Below are 24,614 nucleotides of genomic sequence, written 5' to 3'. Positions count from 1 at the left end.
ATGTGTCTTTCAGCTGCATATGGTAAACGATTTCTCCTATACTTTGTCCTTTTTAAAATCCAAAATGTAACCTACTTTCTGGATAGCCCTCGTATATTGGGGGAACTATGAGTCAGTATAGGCCAGGCATGGGCAAACCTCTAGATAAATATAGTACTAAGACAACATTAACTGTCACTGGTGTAAACTGCTTACCATCTGCTGCTGGTTTTCTGAAACACACAAAGGGATTTGCGTCAGTCAGGTAATCAGAGCAAGACAGTCAGAGTAATATGGGGCCACCCCTCCTTTGTGGCCCTAGAGATCAAGGAAGGGGCAAAACACAACATGAAAGCAACCCTTTAGATCCATAACCATCACCCCCCATGCTGACCAGAAGTGATTTCATCCATCCAGTCATGCCGGTGAGGTCCATTGGCGGCTTACCTGGTCTCCTTGGAGGCACTGGTGGAATCTGAGACCTTGAAAAAGAACAGAGGACATTGACACATTCGAACATTACATGCAGTCATGCAGCCTCTCCATTAGGTGCTGGAAAGATGAACTGTCCTCTTGTCTCTGGAATTTCTTCCAGAAAAACCACTACTGTATATACTCGAGTATAAGCCGATCCAAATATAAGCCGAGGCACCTAATTTTACCACAAAAAACTGGGAAAATGTATTGACTCGAGTATAAGCCAAGGATGGGAAATGCAGCAGCTACGGGTAAATTTCAAAATAAAAATAGATACCAATAAAATTTCATTAACCGAGGCATCAGTAGGTTAAATGTTTTTGAATATTTATCGTATTTCAAAGAAAAACAATAAACTAGCACTATAAGTGGAAAAGTAGGGGCAACAAAAACAATAAGGTACTAACAATAACCTAATAATAATAATAATAATAATAATAATAATAATAATAATAATAATAATTTAAAAAACTTCATTTGGATCCCATGCTATCTCCCCATGGGGACTCAGGCCAGCTGCCAACATAGTAACAGGTAAACATTCAATGCTTATATAAACAGTGCAGACCTAGATATAGATCTATAATTATAGATACTAATTTCACATTTGTATTTCCCCCTGAAACGTTTGCAAATTCCTCCCTCTCTCTATGCGTGTGTGCGTGTGTGTGTGTGTGTGTGTGCATTTCCCCTACAATATTTGCAAGCCCTACATATATATATTCATATCTATCTAGACATGTCTATATATATTTGTGTGTTCATTTTCTCCCGTAATATTTGCAAGACCTATATATAGGTAGGTAAGAATATATTCATATCTATCCAGACATCTCTCTTTATATAGATATTTACAGAGACTTGCAAACATATGAGGGTAAATTCATATATAAAAATAATGTATATGTATGGCTACAGATACACAGGTACATGGATCTATATGCATAAAGGATTTGCAAAGACCTGCAAACATATGAGGGGAAAATTCATATATATAATTATTGTATATAGATAGATACAGATATAAAGGTTATATAGGGATTGCAAAGGCTTGCAAGGGGTTAATGCTGATATATCTGTAGGAGAGTTTAATAAATATTTCAGGGGAAAATGCTTTCATAAGATTAATGAATATATATTTTTCTTCTTCCTGACTTGCAAGGGTGTCTCTCTTTTCAAAACATTCCCTTGGTTAAGAGTGAGGGAGGCTTTGCAAAAGTAAACCCACTGATAAAGGAAGAGAAGAGAGAAATGATCACATATTGCAAGCAATAGCCAGCAGGCTCCGTTGCCGGCCTTGACCTTGACCCGATTATAAGCTGGGGGAGGCTTATAATCGTTTTTCAGCTCATAAAAAGGGCTGAAAAACTCATCTTATCTTCAAGTATATACAGTAGTTATTTCCAATGTTAATGTACAGTACATCTCATCTCTGTTTCAGTATGATCATTACAGAAGCAAGTGCCTATCAGTTTAAGGTCTTTCCTTGTGAGCCATTAGATGTTGATGTCTTAGTTTTGCCACATCAACATGCAGTGAAGTCTCCGAGGAAAGTAAGCAATGGTTTCCACATAAGGCTTTCCAGTGGCTTCGGATTTAGTTGGAAATAACACAAGTGAGAGTCAACAAAAGTGCTTCATTGCAAACAATACCGAAAACCGTTCTTTTTCAATCCCTTCATAAGGTCCTCTTATTATTGTTGTTGTTAATAATAATATTGTTATTACATTTATCTTTTCCCCCCAATTCCTTTGATGCTACCTCTATATTTCACCCTCTAATCCAACCTGTTTTTTTTCTGCTGGCCCTTGTTACAAATCACAGAAGATCCAATAGAAGCAGCTACTCACGGGATCTTATTCTTCCCAAAGACATTCTGCAAAGGAAATAAAGTAAATTAGAATGGAAACGGTATCAATACCCTTTTCTGCTACATTTGATAAAGAAAGTTCTCCCAACCCATTATAGTTTGATGAAGCACCAACGCTCTTTGAAGAGATGTCAAATTGCATTTATTCTACACTGTAGATGCACCCATAACAACAACAACAACAACAACAACAATTTTTTTGTGTCAGGAGAGACTTGAATAACTGTAAGTCGCTTCTGGTGTGAGATAATTGGCCGTCTGCAAGGACGTTGCCCAAGGGACGCCCAGAGGTTTTTGATGTTTTTCCATCCTTGGAGGTTTCTCTCATGTCCCCGCATGGAGCTGGAGCTGACAGAGGGAGCTCATCCATGTTCTCCCCAGGTTGGATTCGAACCTGGCAGCCTTCAGGTCAGCAACCCAACCTTCAAGTCACAAGGCTTTAACCCACTATGCCACCGAGGCTCAATAATAATAATAATAATAATAATAATAATAATAATAATAATAATAATAATAATCAACAGGAAAAACTCAGCCACTATCAGGACATCAAGATTGAAGTTCAAAGACTCTGGCAGAAACCAGTGTAGGTGGTCCCAGTGGTGATGGGCACACTGGGTGCCGTGCCAAAAGATCTCAGCCGGCATTTGGAAACAATAGACATTGACAAAATTACGATCTGCCAACTGCAAAAGGCCACCCTGCTGGGATCTGCACGCATCATCCGAAAATACATCACACAGTCCTAGACACTTGGGAAGTGTTCGACTTGTGATTTTGTGATACGAAATCCAGCATGTCTATCTTATTTGCTGTGTCATAATAATAATAATAATAAAATAATAATAATAATAATAATAATAATAATAATAATAATAATAATAATAATAATAAACGAAATCCAGCATATATATCTCGTTTGCTGTGTCATACTATGCCTTTGTGTCAATAATAATAAACTTTATTTATATACCGGCAGTTTCCAACATGATTTTGGAGGGGAAACAAGATTATCCAGACCAAAACAAAGTCCAAAAAAAAGCAGCAAAACTACCAACTTACCATCCTGAAAAGTACACAGGTCCGGTCTGCTCAGCTTGGTCTCAAAGTGCCATGCAAATGGCGACTGGGCTTCTCAGCACAGGTACAAAACTCCTTTGTGCCCTGGATTTGCATACACATAATGGGAAGATTCGCCTAAAAAAGGCAACAGCATTGTGGGAGGTACAGAACAAGTGGTACGGCAGGGAAAAGGTGGATATTTGGTCTACACTTTCTGGATTATTCTCCCAAATAGACATCAGACTCACTATCATTTTTGTACAGATTGCATGCAAGGGCATCCCATATATAGTGAACCGAACCTTTCCACAAGGGCTTTCCATGCCAATTTCTCTGCCTCCTTTGAGTCTTGGATGAGACATGTGGACAAAGCAGTTGATGGGGTTTATTACCCATTTGAATAAAAAATGACTTAAAGTGTTGACAAAGTATTGATGGGATGGGCTTTCCATGGAGAAGTCTGCTCTTGGATGGGATTTTGTCATCAGGGCAGCGGGCTAGCTTTGGTATGTTAGCTACTATGTCATATTATGGTCTGTCATGGAAGAAAGTTCATGGTAGTGACACCATCAGTTATCTTTCCTCCTTTCCACCCCCTTCCCTAAAGTTGGTTGCTAACTATACAAATACATCTGAGAGTGGGAATTACGGCTTATAACTGCTGAGGTTAACATCCCAAAATGACAAGATTTCACCCCGATTAAGGGTTACAGCTTCCACCGACATTGTTTGGTGCTCTATTCTCAGAATTTCAACCAGTCCCTGGAACCGGGGGGCCGGGCTTTAGCACAGTTTGAAGCCTGGGTCAGAGTGAGCTCCTGGCCTTTAGCCCAGCTTCTGCCTACCTAGCGGTTCGAAAGCAAAATCTGAGTAGATAAACAGGTACCACTTAAAAGCAGGGAGGTATTTTAAGGCACCTATAAGGAATGCCAGAAAAATGCCAGTGATTCGATCCAAGGAGGAAGTTTATGAACAAACCTCTTCGGGAGGGAGATGGAGCGACAGCAGCCTCCGTGGCTGGAGTCGAACACAAGCCTCCAAGATGTCAAAGATGGGAAAAGCCTATACTGTATACACCTCTATCTATGTACAATTGCTACCCACCATGGTAGCATTCAGAAAGAGCTTGAAAACCTGGCTCTTCACTCAGGCCTTTGGATAAAGATTGCTCATCCCCATAACAATCCTGTATCCGTGACCATTTTCGTATCGGTTTGCACTTTTTATCTTTGTCAGCTTGATATAGACACAGGTCTACTCCCATCCCAATTCGCACTTCCAAGAATTTGCAGCACTTTATCAGTCACCTCGTGTTTACAATATGTATATGGTGCACTTTACCCAGTCTATTTTTACAACCTCTACGTTTTAATCCATGGTTTTATTAAGTTTTTGTCATTTATTTTTATTGGGTAATGTTTAAATTTTTATAATTGTGCCTGCCTCTTGTCTATTGTTGTGTTTTATATTGTTATTGTTTTTATTTGGGCTTGGCCCCATGTAAGCCATTCTGAGTCCCCTTTGGGGAGATCGAGGTGGGGTATAAAAATAAAGTTATTATCATTATCATTATTATTATTAGTTGTCTGTCTTGTCAGTGTATAAACAGCATTGAATGTTTGCCGCATATGTATGTTCTGTGATCCACCCTAAGTCCCCTTCTGGGTAAGAAGGGTGGAAAATACATAGAGTCTCACTTATCCAACATAAACGGGCCGGCAGAACGTTGGATAAGCGAATATGTTAGATAATAAGGAGGGATCAAGGAAGTCTATTAAACATCAAATTAGGTTATGATTTTACAAATTAAGCACCAAAACATCATGTTATATAACAAATTTGACAGAAAAAGTAGTTCAATATGCAGTAATGCTATGTAGTAATTACTGTATTTACGAATTTAGCACCAAAATATCACGATGTATTGAAAACATTGACTACAAAAATGCGTTGGATAATCCAGAACGTTGGATAAGCGAATGTTGGATAAGTGAGACTCTACTGTAAATACTATAAATAAATAAACAAACGGGCATCTGTTACAGTAATCCCAAAGGAACGCATTCTTTTGTTTCCTGGCGTCTGCCTCCCTGAGTATACGGAGCAAAAGCCAGCAAAGCAAGTGCAAAGGTGAGAGTATATTTTCCAATAAACAAGTTCTTTATTCCATTTCTTTTCACAGTAATAAAGTAGAGAGAGACACAGTGAGGACAACACAGCAGCTGCCAGAGCCACTACTGGCTAAGTGAGAGGATTTGAAGCAAACCTTCTACACGGACAGAGGATTTGCAAGACGCAACATTTGTGGAATGATATGGTGAGCCTCCAGGTCTCAATAGGAGAAAAAATAAGAATCCGATGAAGATATTGTGTACAGACTAGTGACTAGATGAGGGCATGAATCCCTTTCCACAGCCAAGGCAGGAGGCGAGAAGAGGTCATCTTTCCCTACCTGACCATGGCATGCCGTTCAGGGAAGGGTTGGTAGGACTGGACGGGATCTTCCACGAGTTGGAACCAATGCACCAGAAACCCCCCTCTGCTAACTCGAAACCTCTAATGTCCAAGTTTTGTGTGCGTGTCGTTGTTTTACTTGGACCGCTAAATCCATCTGCTGGAGCATGTAAAGAACAAAAGAACATGGGACCCACGGATATGTTTCCAGCAGCAGAACTTAGCTGAGCTCAAGAAGTCTTTCCATTCAAAAAATCTCAATCCATTTTGATATGGTTACAAAAGTTGGCTTCAGAAATCCTGGCAAACCCTCTAGAGATGTAAAGGGTAGATGCTGGTCTCTGTTCCACCCATCCCTGGCCTCCTTGGGACCAAATGTGGTCCACCCTGAGATGTGAATGGCCTCCATGTTGATGGCCTCCATGAGAAGGAGACACGAACAGTGAAACACAAGTCAGTGGAACCTGACATCTAGTAATTTTCACCGGAATCGGGTATAGTGCAGTGACTCCCAGTCAGAACTCCCAGATCCCGTTGGACTGCAACCTTCACAACCTCTGACCATTGACTTCTGGTTGGGGATTCTGGGAATTGCAGTCCAACAACAACTGGAGTCCCGTCTCTGGAAGTCATTGGCTTCCCATCTAATCCTCCTCCTCCTCTTCCAGTGGCATTAAAATGTCGGGATTCAGAGTGGAGAGAGGAGGAGCTGAGGCCACAAAACGATGGTGAGATCCAAAACGAGTTCCTGGGGTTCCTTGGCACGGTCAGCAAGAAAGGGCTTCCCCCGGGGAGCTAGGAGCGGCAGCTGGGCCCTGAACACGCCTGGAACTTGATCAGCCTCTGGTTCATCTGCTCCAACAGCGAAGGGTCTACCGCTTTGGCCACGTTCAGGAGCTGGTGCGGGTCTGCGGTCAGGTTGTAGACTTCTACAAAATCCTGAGACAGAAAAAGAGACGGTGTGGGCAGGAGAGCTTCTCTCATGCAGGGAAAGAGGTTGGACAAAGTGATGCATGCTCTAGAGCTGGCATGGGCAAGCTTTGGCCCTCCAGGTGTTTTGGACTTCAACTCCCACCATTCCTAACAGCCTCAGGCCCCTTCCTTTCCCCACTCAGCCGCTTAAGCGTATAAAAGGAATAGGACTAAAAGAGAAATCTATATATATAAAAGAGTGATGGCATCACGGCAACCCACAAAACAACAAAACTACAGACCCTCCCAACCTCGAAATTTGACAACACAACCCATCATCCACGCCTCTAGGTTGATACAACAAAAAGAAAAGAAAAATAAAGTCCTAATTAGAGAGAGAGGAATAATTGCTTTTATCCAATTGCTGCCAGTTAGAAGGCTAAGCTCCTCCAACTTGGTCTCCTAGCAACCCAATTAAAAATAATAAAAAACAACTAAAAAATAATAAAAAACGCTAAAAAATTAATACAATAAAATACTATAATAACAGAAAATAACTAAAAATAATACAAGAAAATAATAAAATATAATAAATAAAAAGATAACTTACAATAAAATTAATTAAAAAATACAAACAATGTCAAATAAAAATTACACAACCATTTTTAACCAATACCACCACCACTTTGCCACAGCAACGCGTGGCCGGGCACAGCTAGTATAAAATAAATTTGTTTGCAGACGATACCCTTTTATCAATGGAACAGCCAATAAAACAATGGGAGAAAATAGAGACTCATTTAACAGAATTTGGGTTAATAACAGGTTTACAAATTAATTGGAACAAATCAGAAATGATGATATTTAACCATCAAGAAGAAGAGATAAAAAAAAACCAGGAGGGGAAAATCAAAATCAAAATTAAAGAAACAATTAAATATTTAGGGATAAATATAACTAAAGAATTAAAAAAATTGGAAATACACAACTTAACCAAATTAAGAAAGGAAATTATTTAATAAAGCACTTATCTAATAAAGCATTTATCTAATAAAGCACTTTATTAGAATTAAGATCGCATATCGCACTCTGCACTTGCCCTATAAGCCTTATATATCACCTGTCACATCAGCACTTTTAATCTTGTACCCATTACTCTGGACCGGCCCAGTTCTATTGTGTTTTAGCGTATTGTTATTGCTTGTGGTTTATACTGTTTTAATTCTTTTAATTTGCCTTTGTTTGTATTGTTATATTGTGTGTTGAGGCCTTGGCCTTTGTAAGCCGCATCGAGTCCTTCGGGAGATGCTAGCGGGGTACAAATAAAGTTTAATAATAATAATTAATAATAATAATAATTAATAAGAAATCAGTGGAGTATAATAAACTCAAATTATCATGGTTTGGTAGGATATCATTAGTCAAAATGAAGATATTACCCAAATTATTTTTTTTATTTAGAATGCTACCTGTAGGAATTTCAGATCAAGAAATAAAAAATTGGCAAAGCATGTTAAATTCATATTGTAGGAATGGTGGGAGCTGAAGTCCAAAACACTTGGAGGGCCAAAGCTTGCCCATGCTTATTCTTGACGGTACGAGCCGTCCCTTAGGAAATGCATCCCTTAGGAAATACCTGGCGAAGCTTACCTGGGCATCAGCAAATTCACAATACTGCAAATTGATGGGGTGGAGTGTGCGCACACAGGCATAGGTATTATTGAAGGCGTCCTCACACACACAGTCAGGGAAGCATTGCTGTCAAAACAGGAAAGAAGGGAGACTTTATACCCTTGTAACATCAAGCCAAGCGTGCGTGTGGCTTCCTATAACAAGTGAACGTCACTAGCAAACACCAACAGGATGGTAGCCTTAAAAATTTCCAGCAGTGTGCAGAAGAATGAGGAAGTACTCTATCAAGGACTGTATGTCACAAGTGGACGATGAAGTGGCAGCTCTCCTATGGCCAGAATCGAGAATATCCTCATGAAGAGGGAAGCTGAAAAATGTTAAATTTGTTGTTGTATTTTGGTGTAAGTGTGAAATGGTGAATTCAAGTGTTTGTGCTTTTGGGTTTTGCAACTGTGTAGCAGCACATGGGTTAATGGCAGGCCAGCTTGAATGATAGCCTGCCTAGCCAATAGGTCAAGCCTTCTGGTTCTTCGCAGATGATCGGCAAAGAGAGAGGACATGCTTTGCCTTGCTAGGGAATTATGTGTCCTATGAGCGATGGACTTTGTAGTTGTATATAGTTTGTATATAGTAAAGCCTTGGAACCGCTGTGATCAGCTGAATTAAGACTGTGGTGTCGTTAGTCGGTGCTGCTTAGCCAGATGCTTAAGCAGTCTGACGGAAGATGGATTGGTGAGAGGCCTAACTCACCAATAAATCAGGGTGGTTCGGAGCCAACTAAAGAGAGAGGACATGCTTTGCCTTGCTAGGGAAGCATGGATCCTATGAGCGATGGACTTTGTAGTTGTATATAGTTTGTACATAATAAAGCCTTGGAACCGCTGTGATCAGCTGAATTAAGACTGTGGTGTCGTTTGTCGGTGCTGCTTAGCCAGATGCTTAAGCGGTCTGATGGAAGATGGATTGGTGAGAGGCCTGACTCCCCAATAAATCAGGGTGGTTCGGAGCCAATTAACCCCCCTGAAAAAATTGCCTCTGTGTCTGTATGTCGTACGTCTAATGTCATTGAATGTTTGCCATGTATATGTACCTTGTGATCCGCCCTGAGTCCCCTTCGGGGTGAGAAAGAAGGGTGGAATATAAATACTGTAAATAAATAAATAAATAAATATATTGCCTCTCTTGTCATAAGACTCCATCCCCTTCCTTACCAAACCCAGTGTAATGAATAGGTTGCTCGAGGGACTGAGGGAGTAGATTTCACACTCTCTCTCCATTCAATGTGTTGGTATTTCTAACACACGCTGGCAATTGTGAGCATGGAACCAGAGACCACCTGAATCCACAAGGGAGGGGGGGACAAGAGGCCCCAAACATGGCTCCCCTCCAAGCTGCTTTAAGCCTGAAAGGGCTTTTATGAAAATGAAAATAACAGGAAGGGTGTGGAAGCAAATCCGCTTTGCATAGGCAAATACTGAGCCTGACTAGTCCCAGAGCAAAATTCTCCAAGGGAAGATGGACTGGATCAGAGGTGGACACAGCTTATGCATCACTGCCTGTCAGCACTACATTTCTGACAACACAAGGGCACGGCTGTGTGCTTCCTCTACAGAATATGGCCTCTGTTCAGAAGCCAATGCTTATTTATGGCATGTTTATCTCACTTCTCCTCCACCAGGTTGTGTGTGTGTATATGCAAGGGTGGGGGTATGGTGACCAGGATGCTGGCATTTGAGAAGTTGTCTTCTTATCTCTTACACTACAACCTTTAAAAACTAAAACTGGATCACAACTAGACACAGTGAAGACATCTGCCCCTGCACTTTGCTACTCTGCTGCTGAATACGCATGTCCAATGTGGAATACATCTCACCACGTTAAAACAGTGGACATGCCGCACTATCACAGGATGTCTATGCCCCACACCACTAGAGAAATTACACTGTTAAGCTGGTATTGCACCACCCAACATCCGTCGGGAAGTAGCAGCCACTAATGAAAGGAACTGGGGTCGGGCTGTGGTGCAGGCTGGTTAGTAGCCAGCTGCAATAAATCACTATGACCAAGAGGTCATGGGTTCGAGGCCAGCCCGTGTTGGAGTGAGCACCCGACCATCAAAATAAAAAAATAGCCCTGCTCGTTGTTGACCTAAGCAACCCGAAAGATTGTTGCATCTATCAAGTAGGAAATTTAGGTACCACTATGTGGGGAAGCTAATTTAACTCATTTACAACAGATTTAGAAAAACTGATTTGTGTATTCCGCTCCTAGTGAGGCCTCTTCCAAGAGCGCGAGACAGGGCTGAGAAGGTATCCCTCTTCTGAGTTGCTTATTGGGACACAGAGGGCGGAGCTAGGGAAGGGGGCGGGGCCTCGTTCCATGAGCCCGAGACAGGGCTGAGCCTCTATATCTCTCCTGAGAGGCCTTTTAGGACTAAAGGGCGGGGCTTGGGGTGGGGCCTCTTCGCAAGAGCGTGAGTCAGAGATGAGCCTCTATATACCTCCCTTGAGGTGCTTGTTAGAACACAGGGGCGGGTATAGCGGTTCAGCCCCGTCAGGCACTTGGGAAGAGGCCCCGCCCCCTCCTCTAGCCCCGCCCCCATGTCCTGGCAGGCGCCGCAGGACAGGGATAGAAGCTCAGCCCTGCCTCAGAGCTTGTAGCTCCGCCCATCCTAGTCCATCCCAGGTAACAGTACCAAGCTCTGTTAAAGTACCTGGATATTTGTTATAAGTGCGGAGGATGCACCCTGTGCCTGATGTTTTAAGAGATACCCCATACAAGCACTTACTGACACGCCAGGTCCCAAGGCAGGACAGTATGGGTCCTTGCTGCTACACCCTTCTCCCGTGTACTGCACCAGGAAATCTGACCGCCATCCGTTCCTGCATGTCTTGTTCACCTGAACCAAAGAAAACAAAATTCAGCCCCATACCCACATCTGCCTGCCGTGTTCTCAAAGGATGCATGATTCTCATCCCTTTTAAATAAATTAGAATACGAATCTGGCCAAAATCCAATGAGAATTGTGTATGCGTCCTAGAATCCAAGATGGGAAAAACCTATATAACTATCAACGTGCAATTGTTTGTCTTGCCAGTGTATAAACGGCATTGAATGTTTGCCGCGTATGTATGTTCTGAGTTCCCTTCGGGGTGAGAAGGACGGAATATAAATTCTGTAAACAAATAAAAAATAAATATTACCAGCAGGGGCAAGAAAGACTGTCCATCCATGGGAGTAAGAGATACGTTGAATCCAGCAATGTCCAGGAAGGTCGGTCCCAGGTCTATATTGAGAATAGGTTCCTGATAAGACAGAAGAAGGAAGAATGATGGGCAATAGTGTGGTGCTACAAACAGACTCTAGGTTTGGAGTAAGTCTAATCCAGCCATGGGCAAACTTGGGCCCTCCAGGTGTTTTGGACTTCAACTCCCACAATTTCTGGCCTCAGGCCCCTTCTTGATAGTTAAATATCATCATTTCTGATTTGTTCCAGTTAATTTGTAAACCTGTTATTAATCCAAATTCTGTTCAATGAGCCTCTATTTTCTCCCATTGTTTTATTGGCTGTTCCATTGATAAAAGGGTATCGTCTGCAAACAAATTTATTTTATATTTCTCTTTTAGTCCTATTCCTTTTATACGCTTAAGCGGCTGAGGGGCAAAACGAAAGGGCCTGAGGCCAGAAACTGTGGGAGTTGAAGTCCAAAACACCTGGAGGGCCCAAGTTTGTCCACACCTGGTCTAATCACTTACCATAGTGATGAATGAGCTCGGCAACTCCTTCCCCACAAAACTCTGCCGCTTGCGTCCTCAACCAGCCGGTCACCTCTTCTCGCAGTTGCGCATCGTCACCAAAACACTGCGTTGAGGACTCAAGCGGCAGAGTTTTGTGGGGAAGGAGTTGCCAAGCTCGTTCATCGCTATGATAAGTGCCTAGATTTGAATGGTGACTATGTTGAGAAGTGCTTATTTGGGTGTGGCTTTCAACTGCATATGGTAAATGTTTTCTCCTATACTTCATTCATTTTTAATTCCAAAACATAATCTACTTTCTGGATAACCCTCGTATATACACAACACAGCCGGAGAAGACCATCTACATGTCCAGCTTGATTGTTGGCGAGGAGCGGAGAACGTTATCTCAGAACATGTCAACGCCCACATTGCAGGCACACACTAGCTTTAAACCATAAGTGAAAATTTCATACGACACAAACCATAACTCCAACATGAGTCCCATCCATGCTGTAAGTATCAATCGCCAGGTAATCAATGTTATGTGCTCTCCCAGCTGAGGCAAAGAGCAGAGAAAGAAGAGCAAAGAAGGTCACTAACCAGGTATGTTTGGTTCGGCTTGATGCCAGGGCCTCTCACCATCAACGGCACTCGGATGTCGAACTCATAAAGCTGTCGCTTGTCGATGGGCAGAGAAAACTGACCTGGGAAAGTTAAAAAATGTGGCTGCTGTTGATATTTAGTTCTTAATATCAACTATATGCATAGAGATGGCAGTGGAAGAATAGCGCAACCGAGGCATGCGTTGTCACAGTAAGAAATATAGTCTTCATGCTCAGAGAACATAATAATAATAATACAGTAATAATAATAATAATAATAATAATAATACAACAGCCAGCAGAGTGTCTGCTGTGGACCCATCTTGTTGTGTTTCAATAATAATAATAATAATAATAATAATAATAATAATAATAATAATAATAATAATAATAATAATAATACAGCAAGCAGAGTGTCTGCTGTGGACTCATCTTGTTGTATTTCAAATAATAATAATACTAATAATACTAATAATATTAATAATAGACATTGACAAAATTACGATCTGCCAACTGCAAAAGGCCACCCTACTGGGATCTGCGCACATCATCCGAAAATACATCACACAGTCCTAGACACTTGGGAAGTGTTCGACTTGTGATTTTGTGATACAAAATCCAGCATATCTATCTTGTTTGCTGTGTCATAATAAAATAATAATACAACAGCAAGCAGAGTGTCTGCTGTGGGCTCATCTTGTTGTGTTTCAAATAATAATAATAATAATAATAATAATAATAATAATAATAATAATAGTACAGTAGAGGCTCACTTATCCAAGACTTGCTTATCCAAGGTTCTGGATTATCCAAGCCATTTTTGTAGCCAATGTTTTCAATATATCGTGATATTTTGGTGCTAAATTCATAAATACAGCAATTACAACATAACATTACTGTGTATTGAACTACTTTTTCTGTCAAATTTGTTGTATAACATGATGTTTTGGTGCTTAATTTGTAAAATCATAACCTAATTTGATGTTTAATAGGCTTTTCCTTAATCCCTCCTTATTATCCAACATATTCGCTTATCCAACATTCTGCCGGCCCGTTTCTGTTGGATAAGTGAGACTCTACTGTACCATCTTTCTGGGCTTGGCACAGCAGGCTAAACCGCTGCGCTGCAGAAATATCTTGCCGATCGAAAGGTCAACAGTTTGAGCCTGAGTCGGGGTGAGCACTTGCCATTAGCCCCATCTCACCTGCCCACTTAGTAGGTCGAAAGCAGAACGGTGAGTAGGTAAATAAGTACTGCTTTTAGCGGGGAGGTAATAAAAGTGCCCTTAAGGACATTGATCAGAGGAAAGTTTCTCAGTATGGAAGATAGAGTGACAGAACCCTCCCGTGGCTAGAGTCGAGCACAGCCTACAAGATGCCAGAAATAAGATGGGAAAAACGATCTTTATCTCTGTTTGTGTTGTCTGTTCTGTATATTGTAAAATCAGCATTGAATGTCTGTTCTGTAAGATGCTCTGAGTCCCCTTTGGGGTGAGAAAGGCGGATTATAAATACTGTAAATAAATAATAATAAATGTTTTACACATAATTATAGCAGGCTATGACTCACCTGTGTGGTACCCGTGATCCGATGTGTAGAACACGTATGTGCTATCTAGCAGGCCAAGTGATTTCAGCTGAAGCAAGACCTTCTCCACCATGTCGTCCACAGAGAGCAGGGTTTGCCACCTGGAACCAGAGACAGGGGTCAACATGGGGCATTGTGATGTTTTGATGCTAAATTTGTAAATACAGTAATTACTACATAACATTGCTGTTTATTGAACTGCTTTTTCTGTCAAAAAACATGTTTTGGTGCTTAATTTGTAAAATCATAATGTAATTTGATGTTTAATAGGCTTTTCCTTCATCCCTCCTTATGCTTATCCAACATTCTGCCAGCCCGTTTATGTTAGATAAGTGAGGCTCTACTGTATTATTATTATTATTATTATTATTATTATTATTATTATTATCAACACAACGACGTTGTATGGCACAGCAAACAAGATAGATATGCTGGATTTCGTTTCGCAAAACCACAAGTCGAACACTTCCCAAGTGTCTAGGACTGTGTGATGTATTTTCTGATGATGTGTGCAGATCCCAGTAGGGTGGCCTTTTGCAGTTGGCAGATGGTGATTTTGTCAATGTCTATTGTTTCCAAATGCCGGCTGAGATCTTTTGGCACAGCACCCAGTGTGCCCATCACCACCGGGACCACCTGTACTGGTTTCTGCCAGAGTCTTTGAAGTTCAATCTTGAGGTCCTGATAGCGGCTGAGTTTTTCCTGTTGTTTTTCATCTATGCGACTGTCACCTGGGATGGCAACATCAATGATCCAAACCTTGTTCTTTTCCACAACTGTGATGTCTGGTGTGTTGTGTATTATTATTATTATTATTATTATTATTATAGTTGCCTTAAGTTAGAAACAACTTGAAGCACTGTGTCATGTGTCAAGATTTGTTTGGGGTGTAGAGTGCCACTGCTTTCCTCTGAAGCAGAAAAAATTGATTTCCATGGCTTAATGGAAATTCAGACCCATATCTTCCAGAGTCCTGATCCAGCACTCAAATCATTATAACAGATTGGCTCTCAAGAATGCAGTTAGAAACCAATAGATCCAGTGCAATCTTCCATCCCAACCAGTTGGAGAAGATCTCTTCGAACAGTGGTTCTCAACTTGTGGGTTCCCAGATGTTTTGGCCTTCAACTCCCAGAAATCATAACAGCTGGTAAACTGGCTGGGATTATTATTATTATTATTATTATTATTATTATTATTATTATTATTATTATTATTTCTGGGATTTGTAGGCCAAAACACCTGGGGACACAGGTTGAAAACCACAGTCTTAGAATATTCAAGTCTAGTTGTCCATCAAAGATCTCAGATCCTTCCAACTAAAAACAGACTCATGAAGCTCTCCTCAACACCACCTGCTAAAAAACACCAGTGATATTTGTAATCCACTTTGAATAAATGCATTCAGCGTTGCCTCCTCCTCCAGCCGGGCCCCTTTTTTACCGTTGCCTGTAGACATTGTCCAGGAACTCGATGGATGTGTTCAACATAGGAGACTTCGCTTGCCGTATCAACCAGTGTTTGTCCTAGAAAAGGAAGAGGCTGATGGAGGTTGATCCACAGACGGAAATGTTCCATTCCTCACCCCTGTGATAAAGACTTAAAATGGGCTAGAATCGTTTTAATATTGTACAGTGGGGTCATTCCATGCTAAGTGGTCTAAAATTATAAAATGTTCCCACCATCGTGTCTCCAATTTTGTTCAAATTTGAGCTGTATACACACATACAAACAGTGACTGCGTCGCTGTGAGTTTTCCGGGCTGTTTGGCCATGTTCCAGAAGCATCCTCTCCTGATGTTTCGCCCATATCTATGGCAGGCATCCTCAGAGATTGTGAGGTCTGTTGGAAACTAGGCAAGCGTGGATTATCTATCTGTGGAATGATGTCCAGGGTGGGAGAAAGAACTCTTGTCTGTTGGAGGCAAGTGTGAATGTTGCAATTGGCCATCTTGATTAGTATTGAATGGCTTGGCTGCTTCCTGCTTGGGAGAATCCTTTCTTGGGAGGTGTTAGCTGGCCCTGAATGTTTCCTGTCTGGAATGGCCCCCTTTTTATGTTTCTATTTATTTAAAGGAAAAAAAACTGGGCCAGCTGAAACCTCCCAACAAAGGATTCCCAATGCAGGAATAAGCCAGATTTAGAAGTTGCAAGGTTTTTAAATGCCAATCAAGGTGACCAATTGCAACATTCACACTTGCCTCAAACAGACAAGAGTTCTTTCTCTCACCCTGGATATTCCACAGATATATAAACCCCACTTGCCTAGTTTCCAACAGACCTCACAACCTTTGAGGATGCCTGCCACAGATGTGGGTGAAACATCAGGAGAGAATGCTTCTAAACATGGCTATACATCCCAGAAAACTCACAGCAACCCATTGCATTGTTCACGGAAAAGGACAAAGGCATCAAGATAGAAGCTGGAACACAACAGAGCCTCCAGCCTGGAACTTACCTTCCCGTAAACGTTGAAGCTTCCATTCCGGGGAGCTTTGATGGTGCTGAAGGCCGACTTGTAGTGCGGGGCTGCCGTCCATGGGGAGTGAGAGGCCGGAGGAGCCAACACCATAAGGAACGGGGGGCGAGAGAGCCTCTGCAGGAAGGCCAGGCTCCGGTTGGTCTGCAGAAGGAAATGAGGTGAGATGGAATGGGCAGGGAAAGAGGCTGAGATTGGGAGAAGATGCAGAATGATGCAGGCAATAACAGTATGAGTATATGTGTGTGTTTGGAAAAGCACACACACAGAGAAGGTCCTCCACTTTGGGGCAGAGGAACAATATGAAAATGGGAAAACCACCAAGAACAAAAGCTTTGTGTCATCGAAGGCTTTCATGGCCGCAATCACTGCCACAGACACAGAGCATAAAGAAAACAAAACAAAACATGCTGTCTAAATGTCTATGTCTTAATATGACACCTCTGAAGGAATACTGGCATAATTGTAAAGTATATCTCAATACGCTTGTCATTTGAAGCGTGAAGGTAAGACATCGTGGAACAACTCACAATGAGATCTGTAAGGTAGTCCTCCTCATAAAGGTCCCCGTGCTTCTCCTCGCGTCCATTTGATGAAAGGGTGTAGTTGTAATATTTCGAATTCCCCACCTATGACAACATGCACAAAAGTTCTTATAAGTTTCATTTATTGATAACTACATAGCTCGGGTAGTTGCCCAATTTTTTTCTGAAAAAGTATTTTTTTTAATTGTACAGAATGCATAAGGTTGCGGATTAACTACAACTCACATCATGCCAGGTTAGCCCCGAGAAACTCCATCCGGAGCTTGTTATGTTGGGCAAGTTTGCTCTGGATGCATCATGGGTGGGGTTTAGTGGGCTCTCTGGCTGTAAGGTAAACTACAACTCCCACTATGGTGAGTCAGTCCCCTCAATCCCCTCCAGTAGGTTAAGTTAGTCATGGGAGTTCTGTGTGCCAAGTTTGGTCCAGGTCCATCATCGCTGGAGGTCATAGTTTCCCTGGTGGTGGGTGAACTACAACTCCCAGAAAAGAAGGCCAGTTCCACCCAAACCCCTCCAGTGATCAATAATAATAATAATAATAATAATAATAATAATAATAATAATAATTTTATTTTTGTACCCCGCCGCCATCTCCCCGGGGAGACTTGGGGCGGCTTACAAATACAAAATGAAAGTACAACAACACAAAGTACCGAACAATATGCAACTGAAAATTAAAAAGACATAAAATAAAATGACAAATTTTATCAAATTTCGGCATATCAGGTATGTGTGCCAAGTTCGACCCAGATCCATCGGTGTTTGGGTTCAGAGTTCTCTCTGGAGGTAGGTGAACTACAACTCCCCCAAATCAAGGTGAATTTTCCCCAAAGACCTCCAATATTTTTTTAAGATCATGAGGGCTCTGTGTGCCAAGTTTGGTCCAATTCCATCTTTGGTGGAGTTCAGAGTGCTCATTGATTGCAGGTGAACTATACATCCCAGTACCTACAACTCCAAAATGTCCAGGCCAATTCCCCTCAAATCCCACTGGTATGGCTGGGACTGATGGAAGCAGAAGTGAAACAGGCTTGTATGTCTTTCGGGCTGTGTGGCCATGTTCCAGAAGTATTCTCTCCTGACATTTTGCCCACATCTATGGCAGGCATCCTCAGAGGCTGTGAGGCATGGATAAACTAGGCAAGGAAGGTAAATATATATCTGTGGAGAGTCCAGGGTGTGACAAGAGTCCTTTGTCTCTTGCCTGGGGGGCATCCTTTGTTCAGAGTCATTAGCTGTCCCAGGGATGCTCCCCAGGCAAGAGACAAACCTTTCCAATGCTAATTAGGGTGATTAACTGTAACATTAATGCTGGCTTCCAACTGACTAAGGACTCTTGTCACACCCTGGACCAGGGGTCCCCAAACTAAGGCCCGAGGGCCAGATGCGGCCGATCGAAGCTATTTATCTGGCCCCCACGGCACAAGGGCAGGAGGGGGTTGGGCTAAATGACCCAAGGGGTCTCTTCCAACCCTCTTTATTATTAGTGGTTTTTACTAATGTGGTTTTTGCTCCTACTTCCTTTCTCACCCCGAGTTTTAACCTAGTGTTCATGTGGCCCGCCCTTGGTTTTATTGTTCTTTTGATCTTGTTTAATGTAGTGTATATTTTCTTTTATTGTGTTGTTTAATGTGCCATGATTTGTTGTTCTATTATATTTTGTTATATTGTATTGTTCTGGGCATGGCCCCATGTAAGCCGCCCCGAGTCCCCGTTGGGGAGATGGTGGCGGGGTATAAATAAAGATTATTATTATTATTATTATTATTATTATTATTAAACATTGAGGCTGGGTGGCCATCTGTCAGGGGTGCTTTGCTTGTGCTTTTGGCGCACAAAGGCAGAAGGGGATTGAACTCAATGGCCCAAAGGGTCTCTTCCAACCCTCGTTGTTGTTGTTGTTGTTAATTATTATTGCTTGGTGGCCAACTATAGTCCGGCCCTCCAACAGTCCGAAGGATCGTGAACTGGCCTCCTGTTTAAAAAGTTTGGGGACCCCTGCCCTGGAAATCCACAGATATATATTTACCTTCCTTGCCTAGTTTATCCATGCCTCACAACCTCTGAGAATGCCTGCCATATATGTGGACGAAACGTCAGGAGAGAATACTTCTGGAACATGGCCACACAGCCCGAAAGACATACAACAACCTTGTGATCCTGGCCATGAAAGCCTTCGACAACACAAGAAGTGAAACAAGTTGCAACTCACTCACTAATGGATCCCTGGAAATTAACAAGAGAGGGTTGATGTGTGTTACTCACCAGGCCTAGCCAATAGTTCCAACCCAAGGGGACGTGCTGAACGCCTCCGGCTTTAGGGTCTCCATACTGCAAACGATTAGAAGTGTCAGTCAAAACACAAAGCAGGTACAGGAGGGGGGGGAGATTGATGGAGGAAAACAAGAGAAAGAGAAAAAAAGGCACACATCACTTATTGATCCTATATCTAGGCAACACCAGGTTTCCCTCTTTACCTGATTGAGGTATTTGCCTGCGTAGAAGGTCTGGTAGCCTTGCTTCTGCAGGTAAACGGGGAAGGTGTAGGGCTCCTGGAACTTCTGCCAGACCAGGCTGCTGCAGTTGCCCTCCAAGGAGTTGTTCCTCACCAGGTGGTTGTGGGGGTAGCAGCCCGTCAGGATACTGCTGCGGCTCGGGCAGCACAGCGGCGTCACTGCAAACTGGAAGACAAGCAGTCGGTATAGAGAAAAGGCCGAATGTTGTGACTCAGCCACAGCATAGCCAGAGTGAGGATGAAGAAGGGGATTCTGGGTTTCAGATACAAGAGCCAGATGAGTCAGACGATGGGATGCAGGATGAATTTCAGGATGATGGCACGGGAATGAGAATACAGGCTGATTCAGAGGCTCAAGAAATGCAGTTTGAGCAGAATGAACCGTTGACCCCACAAGCCGTAGATAACAGCCAGAATGACATTCCCATGGGAATTAATGAGCAAGAGATGTCTCAAGCCCCGGTTCAGGTGCGAGACAACGAGGACCTTGAATTATCTAGGGCGGACCGGTTGTTATGGAAGGGAGTTCAGCCTCGTAGGAGTGTGAGATTGGCGGGAAAAAGAGAGGCCTCTTCAGGAAAGAGGGATGCATTTCTGGAGTGCTTTTAAATGTGTGTGTTTGCTGTTAGATTTTTGTCAAAGCAAATCCTCGCTTCATCTGTGTGGATGTTCATAGAATCATTTTAGAATCATAGAATAGTAGAGTTGGAAGAGACCTCATGAGCCATCCAGTCCAACCTCATTCTGCCAAGACGCAGGAAATCGCATTCAAAGCACCCCCGACAGATGGCCATCCAGCCTCTGCTTAAAAGCCTCCAAAGAAGGAGCCTCCCTTGCTTCATGCTTAAGAAAAGATTATTGTTCCTGGATCTTTGAAACCTTTGGGCCTTTGTTCTTTGGGATCTATTGTTTACTGTTTCGGCTTATGGACTTGTGGATTATTATGGCTCATGGACTAATGGATTTTTATTGACTTTTTTTTGCCTGCTTTGATTTATATCTGCTTTTGCTCAATAAAACTACAAAAGACTTTCTCCTGTGTCTGACTGAGTGTCTATAGCAAGGTGAACTATTCTGAGGTGCGACACCGTCCCACCACATTTGCGGGTTTGAATATTGCAGATTATGGTTATTCACAGAACGCTGAGAAATGATGACAACTCAGGGCAGACATGGGCAAACCTTGGCCCTCCCTCCAGCTGTTTTGGACTTCAACTCCCACAGATCCTAATAGACAGTCTAATTTATCGGGAAAACTTACCGCGTTGGCAAATGTGGCCCCCAACTGACCGATCAGCAGCTGCGTCTTTTTCAGGGGTGTCTGAAAATGCAATGGAACAAAATGTCTCACAATTATGCAACAGCTTGAGCACTGGACTAGGGTTGTGTCTACACTTATACAGAATCAAGGCAACTGTACAAGGTCTTTCGCCTTCTCCTTTGGTCATGTAAGTGTGATTTATTGTTATATTTTTATTATTTTACTTTGTTTAATAATGTGTATTATGTTGTTATGTAATGTTTGTGTTTGCTTTTATAACTGTAAACCGCCCTGAGTCCCATCCAGGAGATAGGGCGGTATATAAATAAAGTTTTATTATTATTATTATTATTATTATTGGGCTATGGCAATTTGCGTGGTGTCAAATCTATGTTAAGTCTACAGTGTAGATGCACCTTAGGACTCTGGGTTATCTTTGCCCAAGTTGCACTCTCTCAATGACAAATCTCCTCTAAACAAAGGTAGCTGAGAAAAACCCATGATAGATCCACTTTGTTGTTATCATAAGATGGAAAAAACGCAACAAAAAAAACCCATAACACAATAAAAGGGAACATGTCAGTCCCATGACTGACACTCTTTCTGCCACCGATTACATACACTGCTTTGCTGACCACTTCAATTTCCATTTTTGGGAAGTAGGACTTGCGTTTGGTTATCATGAGAATGGCTTTGTCTGAAGGCCTAGGCCCCGCCCGCACAGCTGTATAAAATCCACATAGAACTGGATTATATGGCAGTGTGGACTCAGAAGTGTGAATGTTGCCATTGGCCAGCATGATTAGGATTGAATGGCCTGGCTGCTTCCTGCCTGGGGGGGGGGATACTTTGTTGGGTGATGTCAGCTGTCCCTGACTGTTTCCTGTCTGGAATTACCATTCTCAGAGTGATAAATATATCAGGGCCAGCTAACACCTCCCAACAAAGGATTCCTCCAGGTAGGATGCAGCCAGGCTTTGAAACTGCAAGGCCATTCAATGCTAATCAAGGAGGCCGATTGCAGCATTCACACTTGCCTCCAACAGACTAGAGTTCTTTCTATCCCACAGATATATAAACCCCACTTGTCAAGTTTCCAACAGACCTCCCCAACCTCTGAGGATGCCTGACACAGATGTGGGCGATATGTCAGGAGAGAATGCTTCTGGGACATGGCCATACATACCCTGTCTCTGAGTGTTTCCTGTCTGGAATTCCCATTCTCAGAGTGTTGTTCTTTATTTATTGTTATTACTAATAATATTGCAATATAGTCGTATAATATAATATATTGTATGTATATATACTTGTAAACTGCCCTGAGTCCCCTTCGGGGTGAGAAGGGCGGGATATAAATGTCGCTAATAATAATAATAATAATAATAATAATAATGTATTAGGACTAACACCTCCCGACAAGGGATTCCCCCCAGGCAGGAAGCAGCCAGGCTTTGAAGCTACAAGGCCCTTTAATGCTAATCAAGGTGTTCAATTGCAACAGACAAGAGTTTTCTTTCTCCCACCCTGGACATCATTCCACGGATATATAAACCCCACTTGCCTAGTTTCCAACAGACCTCCCAACCTCTGAGGATGCCTGCTACAGATGTGGGCAAAATGTCAGGAGAAAATACTTCTGGAACATATGCCAGATAGTCCGGAAAACAGACAACAACCCTGTCCCTGACTGCTTCCTATCTGGAATTCCCATTCTCAGGGTGTTGTTCTTTATTAATTAGGGTTAACACCTCCCAACAAGGGATTCCCCCCAGGTAGGAAACAGCCAGGCTTTGAAACTGCAAGGCCATTCAATGCTAATCAAGGAGGTCAATTGCAACATTCACAGACAAAGCGCTCCACATCTGTGGCAGGCATCCTCAGAGGTTGTGAGGTCTGTTGGAAAACTATGGAAGTGGGGTTTATATATCTGTGGAATGATGTCCAGGGTGTGAGAAAGAACTCTTTGTCTGTTTGAGGCCAGGGTGAATGTTGCAATTGGCCACCCTAATTAGCATTGAATGGCCTTGTAGCTTCAAAGCCTGGCTGCTTCCTGCCTGGAGCTGGCCCTAATTGTTTCCTGCTTGGAATTCCCCTGTTTTCTGAGTGTTGTTCTTTACTTACTGTCCTATTTTAGAGGGCTTTTTTTAGTTTTTAGAGTCAGGCAACCAGTATTTTAAAAAGCCCTCTAAAATAGGACAGTAAGTAAAGAACAACACTCAGAAAACAGGAGAATTCCAAACAGGAAACAATCAGGGCCAAGCTAACACCTCCCGACAAAGGATTTCCCCCAGGCAGGAAGCAGCCAGGCTTTGAAACTGCAAGGCCATTCAATGCAAACATTCACAGACAAGAGTTCTTCCTCCCTCCCTGGACATTATTCCACAGATATATAAACCCTACTTGCCTAGTTTCCAACAGACAGCACAACCTCTGAGGATGCCTGCCACAGATGTGGGTGAAACGTCAGGAGAGAATGCTTCTGGAACATGGCCATACAGCCCGGAAAACAGACAACAACCCTGTCACTGGCTGTTTCCTGTCTGGAATTACCATTCTCAGAGTGTTGTTTATTTATCAGGGCCAGCTAACACCTCCCAACAAAGGATTCCTCCAGGTAGGATGCAGCCAGGCTTTGAAACTGCAAGGCTATTCAATGCTAATCAAGGAGGCCAATGGCAACATTCACAGACAAGAGTTCTTTCTCCCCACCCTGGACATTATTCCACAGATATTTATTTATTTATTACAATATTTATATCCCGCCCTTTTCACCCAACAGGGGACTCAGGGCGGCTTACAAAAAATACATATATAAAAATTATACAGTGCAATATAAATCAGTTTAAAAATATTATTAACTTACATCAATATTCATAAAACACATTATAAAATACATATAGGCGTGTTCAGTTCAAAAGATTGGGTCTGTCGATATATAAACCCCACTTGCCTAGTTTCCAACAGACCGCCCAACCTCTGAGGATGCCTGACACAGATGTGGGCGAAACGTCAGGAGAGAATGCTTCTGGAACATGGCCAGACAGTAAGGGAAACTCAAGCAACTCCGGCCATACAGCCCAGAAAACACACAACACATGTTTGTTTGTAGCAAGCCAAACAAGAGTCCAGAGTAAAACTCACAGCGACACACAACTGCGATGTGGCGGTTAAAGCGGTATGAAGGCGCATCAGTCCCAGAGTGTAGAGGCAGCAGCCTACTCACCATGCCCCCGAGCTGGAGGTCCTGGTCATCGGTGAGGACGAGGAGGATGTTGCTCCTGCTCCTGGCCGCTCCTGCTGCTGGCGGGTTCAGGAGCCAGGCGGCCAGGAAGAGCCAGGGCCAAGGGCTCCAAGCCCCGGGCTTGGCGGGGCTGCCCATGGGAAAGAAGACGGAGAAGGAGCCGGGCCTCCAGGAAGAGCGCCTTTCGCTCCCTCGGGCGGTCATATGATGCTGGGCCAACTCCGCCCCCTTTTGCTCCGGCCCAAAGGAAGCCCAGCCAC

At 42.7% G+C, this 24,614-nt stretch overlaps 1 protein-coding gene across 1 annotated transcript; it reads right to left on the bottom strand.

The window, feature by feature from the left end:
* Positions 1-5,527: 5,527 nt before the first annotated feature.
* Positions 5,528-24,558, bottom strand: LOC100551899 (N-acetylglucosamine-6-sulfatase). The gene is made up of 13 exons (XM_003227902.4): positions 24,337-24,558; positions 21,114-21,173; positions 19,815-20,018; positions 19,603-19,668; positions 17,323-17,421; positions 16,772-16,936; positions 15,758-15,840; positions 14,297-14,415; positions 12,725-12,828; positions 11,590-11,691; positions 11,175-11,285; positions 8,405-8,512; positions 5,528-6,781 (listed from the first exon to the last, which is right to left on the bottom strand). Exons 1-13 carry the CDS (start codon positions 24,556-24,558, stop codon positions 6,638-6,640), a joined length of 1,587 nt encoding a protein of 528 aa, XP_003227950.2. The 3' UTR covers positions 5,528-6,637.
* Positions 24,559-24,614: the final 56 nt, after the last annotated feature.

The sequence above is a fragment of the Anolis carolinensis genome, unplaced genomic scaffold (assembly GCF_035594765.1).
Source record: "Anolis carolinensis isolate JA03-04 unplaced genomic scaffold, rAnoCar3.1.pri scaffold_8, whole genome shotgun sequence".
NCBI lineage: Eukaryota > Metazoa > Chordata > Lepidosauria > Squamata > Dactyloidae > Anolis > Anolis carolinensis.
Note: the sequence above shows the minus strand (reverse complement) of the source record. Positions and strands in the feature narration are given on the sequence as shown.